We start from the raw sequence: 8,563 nt of genomic DNA on the forward strand, positions 1-8,563 counted from the left end.
AGAACATGACTTATCTTGAAACCAATTCTTCTGATATTATTTCCAACATTTTTATTGTTACTCCAGAACAAAAGTTCCCACGTCAGAGAGGAGCAAGCAATATAAAGGGACACCGATAAATGGAAGTGTAGCTTTATTGTATTGTTTATAAGTATTTATTTTTATTTTCGAAATCACCACTTTTTTACTTTATTTGCTGCTGTGAACGCAGTTTCATACTGACGTTACTCCCCAACAAGAAAAGTGTTTCTCTGCGTTACTTCATATGACAAAACAAAACAGTTTCCCTGCAATGCATTCTTTGAAACAAATCTGACACATAATTCATAATGGCCTAAATGATTTTTGTCTAGTTTATTTCCAGTCATAGTTTGTTGAAAGTTTGATCACAGTGGTGTGTCACAAATTAAAAGTCCCTGAGCGTAACGACCTGACGTGCCCTGTCAAACGATGACGGGGACTAGCAAACTGCAAGGCTTCATATCTCGTCAACTTTGTTTTCAAAGTGTGCTTTAAACAACGCGTGCATTTCATTTTTATTCAAATGTGACATTTTGTGAGTTCCAAATCAACTGGAACCACTTTCAACTTGGAAAGTCAGAGATTTCTGAGCATCGCCGCCCCTCAAAACTCAGGTGGCTGTGAGCAGCAGTATGGTTTCATGCCAAGAAAGAGCACCACAGATGATCATCTTTGCTTTGAGGATGCTGATGGAGAAGCACAGAGAGGGTCAGAAAGAACTCCGTTGTGTCTTTGTGGATTTAGAAAAAGCATCTGACAGGGTGATGAGGGAGGAGGTGTGGTATTATGAGGAAATCTGTAGTGGCAGAGAAGTATATTAGACTGGTACAGGACATGTATGAGGACATTTTCTGTGACAACTAATGAAGTGTTGTTGCAACAAAAACCTGTGAGCCATAAAAGACAATACATTCTGCACCTTAAAGTTTATCCAGCTTTTGTTTAACCATTTCACCATGTGCCATTTAAAACATGATCGCTATTTGTCTGATCATGCGTGTCTCCACATCTGGACTGCTCCTTAACCCCAGCTCCTCCAGCACGTGGTTCGAGAGGATTAGCATCATGGTGATCCTGCTCAACTGCGTGACGCTAGGCATGTACCAGCCCTGCGAGAACATCGACTGCACCTCGGACCGCTGCCAGATACTGCAGGTAGGGCTGACCTCTGCATGTGCGAGAGCATCACACTGATGGGGAAACGGAACAAAACAAGCAATTACAGGAAAACACACTCCTCTCCTTGTCAGGCTTCTTCAAGCTGTGATGCAAAGACGCTTCAGAAAATTTTTTTTTTTTTTTTCGCCTCTCCTGGAATGTTTATATTTCCTCCTGTTCTCTGAGGAGGGAATTGGGACCCAGTTTGTATTAATAAAGCCTCGCGGAGCTGCATTGTGATTTTGTCACCTGTGGAGAGGAGAAACAGCCGCTGAAATTGTAGTAACAAACGTTTGAACATGCCCTGAAGGTTGCTTGAACTCTAATTGTAGTGCATATTTTAATTCATTTTTAAAAAAATCTTAATTATTTTATACGTTATGCAATTTTTCCCCAAAATATTAACAACTTGAGTTGGCAAGTGCTTCATCTTAATCTGACTCCTCTGGATTGCAATGCTGCATCATTGCTTGTGGTCTTGATTGATTAAGTTCCAAATCATCTCTGGCATTAGTTACCAACAAGTTGGCCCCGATTCACAAAAGCCATATGATTAAAAACAGAGCACATATTCAGTATTGTGTTTTTCAAATAGCCGATAGACTTCCATTGTGTTTATAAGCCACGTAGAGCTGATGCGGGCAACGTTTTCTGCCAGCTGGCGGAGGAATCTGCGCACACCTCTGGGACTGTAATTGCTTTTCACTGAAGTCTCAATTTTTAGGGGTGACACAGACGACCTAATTCTGCCTCACATGCTTTTGGTTGCCGATTTTAAACTTCCGCTGGCACTTAAAACCCTTCTACTGTGACCTGTGGGTAAGGCTTCTGTTGCTGCTTTGTTTCAGATGCTATTGTTCTGCCTACAGCACATTAGGATGGATTATAATATCAAATAAAGCCCTCTGGGCCAAACAGTAAAAAGGCTCATTTATCTTATCCGGTGTTGTCTTTATTGTCCTCAGATTTTGAAGCATTCACTGCTGTTGCAACATTAGCTCACAATCCTTTTTTTTTTTTTGTTCCTCTCCTATTTCCCCCTTCCTATAATGCCATTTTTACTCTCCCTTTCTTCAATTTTTGTCTCTCTAACAAGCAGCATACTGTGTCCCCAGGTAGAATGAAGGGGTACTGTTCTGGCGGTTGCTAATGGTAACAAGAGGGATTTTGCTGACAGAGCTTAGATAGTTAACATGGCCCAAAAATGCATCTCTGGTCCTCTGTGGAATCCAGAACTTAACTTTTTGCAGATAGCAGACAAAGTAACAGGCGCAAAAATGTGTACGTTAGCTTAGGATGAGCTGACATTTTTGTCTGCAAGAGTAAAACGGGAATACTGACAAGTTCAGAGCAATGGATTTCAGGTTGCTGAAAGCTTGGAAATGTGTCAGCTTATGTCATTCCCAAGAAACAAGGCTCAATATGTGTTGCATTTTTTTTATTATTATAGTATATTACATATTGTTTTTCCAATACTGTAGCTTAAATAATATTAATAACAATGAAAATAGCAACAATAATTACAAACCGGATTCCAAAAAAGTTGGGACACTAAACAAATTGTGAATAAAAACTGAATGCAATGATGTGGAGATGGCAAATGTCAATATTTTATTCGTAATATAACAGATGACAGATCAAAAGTTTAATCTGAGTAAATGTAACATTTTAAAGGAAAAATATGTTGATTCAAATTTCACAGTGTCAACAAATCCCAAAAAAGTTGGGACAAGTAGCAATAAGTGGCTGGAAAACGGAAATTGAGCATATAATGAACAGCTGGAAGACCAATTAACACTAATTAGGTCAATTGACAACATGAGCGGGTATAAAAAGAGCTTCTCAGTGTGTCAGTGTCTCTCAGAAGCCAAGATGGTAAGAGGATCACCAATTCCACCATTGTTGCGCAGAAAGATAGTGCAGCAATACCAGAATGGTGTTACCCAGCGTAAAATAGCAAATACTTTTAAGTTATCATCATCAACCGTGCATAACATCATCAAAAGATTCAGAGAATCTGGAACAATTGCTGTGCGTAAGGGTCAAGGCCGTAAAACTCTACTGGATGCTCTTGACCTCCGGGCCCTTAAATGTCACTGTACCACAAACAGGAATGCCACTGTCAAGGAAATAACAGAATGGGCTCAGGAATACTTCCAGAAATCATTGTCAGTGAACATTATCCACCGTGCCATCTGCCGTTGCCAGCTGAAACTCTACAGTGCAAAGAGGAAGCCATTTCTAAGCAAGCTCCGCAAGCTCAGATGTTTGCACTGGGCCAGGGGTCATTTAAAATGGAGTGTGGCAAAATGGAAGACTGTTCTGTGGTCAGATGAGTCACGATTTGAAGTTCTTTATGGAACACTGGGACGCCATGTCAACCAGACCAGAGAGGACAAGGATAGCCCAAGTTGTTATCAACACTCCGTTCAGAAGCCTGCATCACTGATTGTATGGGGTTGCATGAGTGCTTGTGGCATGGGCAGCTTGCATGTCTGGAAAGGCACCATTAATGCAGAGAACTATATTCAGGTTCTAGAACAACATATGCTCCCATCTAGACGTCATCTCTTTCAGGGAAGACCCTGCATTTTTCAACACAATAATGCCAGACCACATTCTGCAGCAATCACAACATCGTGGCTACGTAGGAGAAGGATCCAGGTACTGAAATGGCCAGCCTGCAGTCCAGATCTTTCACCTATAGAGAACATTTGGTGCATCATAAAGAGGAAGGTGCGACAAAGAAGGCCCAAGACGATTGAACAGTTAGAGGCCTGTATTAGACATGAATGGGAGAGATTTCCTATTTCTAAACTTGAGAAACTGGTCTCCTCTGCCCCCAGATGTCTGTTGAGTGTTGTAAGAAGAAGGGGGGATGCCACACAGTGGTAAAAATGGACTTGTCCCAACTTTTTTGGGATTTGTTGACGCCATGAAATTTTGAAACAACAGATTTTCCCCTTAAAATGATACATTCTCTCAGTTTAAACTTTTGATCTGTGATTTGTGTTCTATTCTGAATAAAATATTAGATGTTGGCACCTCCACATCATTGCATTCAGTTATTATTCACAATTTGTTTAGTGTCCCAACTTTTTTGGAATCCGGTTTGTATAATAATAATGATGGTAGCAAGAATTAAAATTGTTTAACATTGAAATTGACAGTGCACAAATTATCATTTCAAATCAGCTATCATTCAGTAACATTAGCTTATACAGCAGCAGTCACTTTTGTGATGAAAATCACATTTCATCATTTTAGAAGAAGAACTTTATCTGGAAAATTTTTAAATTTAAAATTAATACAAACTAGAGAAATTGCATTTCCTGCAAAAATGCAGTGTAAAAGCTTATTGCTGAAGAACTTGCTAAAACAGCTGAAATTAGGTAAAAACATGATGAAATGGAAGAACAAGCCTAAGTTAGCAGAAGAAAGCAGAAAGAACACATATTTACTGAATCAGGTTTAAATAAGCAGAAGTGAGCACAAAAATTAGGAAATTATCTAAAATAGCTGAAATTAGCAAAAAAAAAAATAGCTAAAAAGTAGCTGAAAAGGCAGAAAGAAGATTAAGCTACCAGAAGGAAGTGGATGAAGCCAAAATGGGCACCAAAAATGCAGAATTAGATGAAAACGCTAAATTTAGCACAAAACGGCTAAAAAGTAGCTGAAATAGCAGAAAAGCTGAAACTAGCAGAAATAAACTGAAAGAAGCATAACAAGCTGAATTTAGCTGAAATAAGTTAGAAGAAGCACAAAAACGTTGCAGTTAGCAGAAATAATCTAAAAGGATCACAGAACAGCTGAATAAACAGCTGAAATTAGCTGATAGTAGCTGAAAAAGTTTAAATTTGCACAAGGAAGCTGAAGCAAGCTGAACCAGAACAAAATGTGAAAGGAGCAGTAAATCTTGTAAACAGATGAAAAGATTTGAAGGATGGAAAATGAGCTCATTTTCTATGAGGAAAAAAGTGTCAGGAAAGGCTAAATATTTCAAAAAGCTAAAGTTGCACGAATACCAAAAGTCGTGCTTCATAAGCATTAACAGAATGATAATAATAATATAATAATAATAATAATAATAATAATAATAATAATAGCTAGATTTAAATTGTTTAACAATGAAAGTGTTAGTGCACAAAGTATCATTTCAAATCAGCTATCATTCATTAACATTAGCTTATATAGCAGCGGTCACTCAGGTATCATTTTTGAGAGGATAATCCCATTTCTTCATCATTTTAGAATATAGACTTTATCTGGAAATTTTAAATTTTAAAATTAATACAAATAATGGTGTCATTAAGCACAATCCATAATGTGCAGCAGGATCAGTACATGTTTTGTATGTTACAAATCGGTGTTTCTGTGACTTTATAAACCATGAAGTTAAGATTTTTTTAAAGTGGGTTTCTGTGGAATGGTGACCAGTAGTCAATATCTTACCTGCACTAAATGTAACAGATCTCAATTGGTAAAACATGGTAATTGTAGAATGTATTACAATGATATATAACAGTAGACCTATATGTAAATAGAGTACAATGCATTTGTGACACCATGTAAAAACTATTTTAAAACGTGCATAGTCCACTATGGCATTTTAGCTCTCAGCTCTGAATTGGCAGTTAAAGTAGTTGTTAGCTTGACTCTATTTTTTTATTTTTTTTTACCAAACTAAGATAGTTCTGGCTGCTTTCTGCTGTAGGTAAGGTATTGACAATAGTCACAACTCAACAGAGCCCCACTACAAAACGCTAAACTACCTTTTTAACATAACAATATTAAATCAATTGTGTTATGCAGAGCAGAAATTATTTTTAAAACAAGATGATGATGTTAATTTAGTGATGTTTGACTTTTGCAAGATTTCCTTCTAAGAGTAAAATCTCCATGAAGTTTTCAAGTGATTGATAATTTTCTACAACAAAACAAACAAACAAAAACAAGCCACAAAACTACAAAACATGTAATCAGTAAGTAAACAGTAGTGCTAAATAGTCAAATTAATATATACAATTAAAATTCTGGTATTTTTTTCTCACTTAGCATCATCAACAGTTTAAAAGAATACAATATTTTGATTAACAATTCTTTAAAATACTTTGCCTTAGTTAATTTAGATAAATTATTTTAACGTCTGAAAATCAGTTATGTGTTTCATTTATTTTTATTTAGTTAGTTATTGGTTTCCTGCCCTATTTGCCAGAGTGTATAAGTGAAGATTTATCCTCAGGTTATCTTTTGATAATTTTGTCACGCACAAGTTGGAACACATTACATCATTTTAATTTACAATGTTTCACCATCACAATCCTTATGACCCACTTACACCGTCCTTTTCTTCTGGCAAAATAAAATAAAAAATCGAGGCACAATGACAGCATGTAAAATAGTTTCAAAACCAGCTCATAGATCAATTCATGAGAGGGCCCATCACAAGACATCCTCACTCTCTTTACAAATCACACTGATGATGAAACCTGACTGAAGAGGAAGCTGGCAGCGGGGACAAATAACTATGATGAATTCATTTCCCTTCCACGGTGAGCGGAGAACGATGGGAATCTGACTGTCGCAGTCAATGTCAGATTACACGTGAAGCGTGCAGGCTGCATTATTTATCAAAACATCCTTTAAACAGCATGTGAGACAAACTGCTTCATTTTTCCTTTAGAAATTCTTGTAGTCTGGTAGAGTTTTTTTTACATTTTACAGCATGCATGTGTTTATGCACTTTTTCTAACGCTCCGATGATTTAAAACTCTTGATGAATGAAACATTTGCATCAAGAAACCGGGACACCTCCCTGCAGCCAGGCTTGGGTGGAGGGACTCATCGACAAGCTACTGGTGATCCAGCCTTAACGTCTGTGGCTCGGCCGGGCCAAGCCCCCAAAAATGACAGAATGCCTCTTCCACGTGGACCCACCAAATCTGAGGAGGACCATAAAGGTTGCATACGATGCAAGCCTATCGACAAGCAAGGAAAGGTCCCTGGCCCTGCCAATTTCTGGCAGCATAAAGTAGCTCTAGGGACTAGTGCTAGCTAGCTCTAGGGACATAGCTACTCACCTCACTGGCTGGTAAAGAGCCGGAGCTAGCATGTGTGAAGTTTGTGATATCAGCTAGATATAGTTGGACTGAGTGGAGTGAGATGGAGAAGGATGACTCATTGTGGCTTCCCCTGAATAGGGAAAAGCAGAAAGAAGAAGAAGAAGAGCTAGATATAGTTGGACTCACCTCTACACATAGCATGAGCTCTGGAGTCTAACTCCTAGAAGGAGGCTAGACTCTCTCCTACTCTGGAGTTGCCCAGGGAGAGATGTGTCAGGTGGGGATGCTCACAAGCTCCCGGCTGAATGCGTTGGTGTTGGAGTTTCCCTTGGTGTACAAGGGTTGCCTCTCTGCTGCTTCGTGGTGCATGCAGGACAGTTTTTATTGTGCTTATGCACCAAACAGCAATTTAAGATTTCTCAGCCTTGTCTCTGGATGGTGTCCTGGAAGGGGTGCTATATGGGGATTCTCTCGTTCTACTGAGTGACTTCAATTCCCATGTGAGCAATGACGGAGTCATCTGAAAGGGGTGTTTGGGAAGAACAGCCGTCCTGCTCTGAACCCAAACTGTGATCTGTTATTGGACTTCAGTGTATGGCATGGGCTGTTCATACCGAACACCATGTTCAAGCATAGTGTAGTCCATAAGTGTACTTGGTACCAGGTCAAATGTCAATGATATTTTGTAATCATGTCTTCAGACCTGAGGCCCTATGCTTTGGACACTTTGGTAAAGAGAGGTGCAGATTTATCAACTGATCATCACCTGGTGGTGAGTTGGATCTGATGGCAGGGGTGGGTGTCAGACAGACCTGGAAAACAGTGAGGATGAACTGGGAATGTCTGATAGAGCCTCATATTTATGCGAGGTCATGGGGTCTAGATTTCGGACATTAAAATTGTTTCAAGATGGCAAAAACTCACTTTTGCCTTAGACGTACTTAGACTTTCCATAAGCTCATCAGTCCAGTCTAAATGAAATACACTAGTCCTTCGTTACTTCGCAGTTCATTTATCATGGACACGCTCTATCACGGTTTTTCAAAATAAGATAGGACATGACACACAACTGGCTGATTGATGGATGAGCCACACGATTGACATGGAATCTTTATTTAAAATAAATTATTTTAAAATATTTAGCACCTGCCGCATCTTTGTGCAGCCCATACTTCAGGAAAAAATTCCTGCTGTAGCTGATCAGCTGTTCTGTGTGCATGATCAGCTGTTCACCGTGCAAAGCAGAGAAGTGGGCGGGGCCAAGAGCGCTTGCAGGTGGCAAAGAGCAGAGGAGGCAGGGAGCTGAAATCATGACGTTCTGT

General features: G+C 39.0%; 1 protein-coding gene across 1 annotated transcript in view; it reads left to right on the plus strand.

Moving 5' to 3' along the window:
• The first annotated feature begins 1,062 nt into the window (after positions 1–1,062).
• The window catches only part of cacna1ia (calcium voltage-gated channel subunit alpha1 Ia), a 118,430-nt gene continuing 110,929 nt past the window's right edge, over positions 1,063–8,563 (plus strand). Inside the window, exon 1 of the mRNA XM_037688522.1 lies at positions 1,063–1,176. Coding sequence (XP_037544450.1) covers positions 1,087–1,176 — 90 coding nt within the window. The 5' untranslated portion in view covers positions 1,063–1,086. The remainder of the gene's footprint in view (positions 1,177–8,563) is intronic.

Source organism: Nematolebias whitei, chromosome 15, assembly GCF_014905685.2.
Source record: "Nematolebias whitei isolate Nwh7 chromosome 15, NemWhi1, whole genome shotgun sequence".
Lineage (NCBI taxonomy): Eukaryota > Metazoa > Chordata > Actinopteri > Cyprinodontiformes > Rivulidae > Nematolebias > Nematolebias whitei.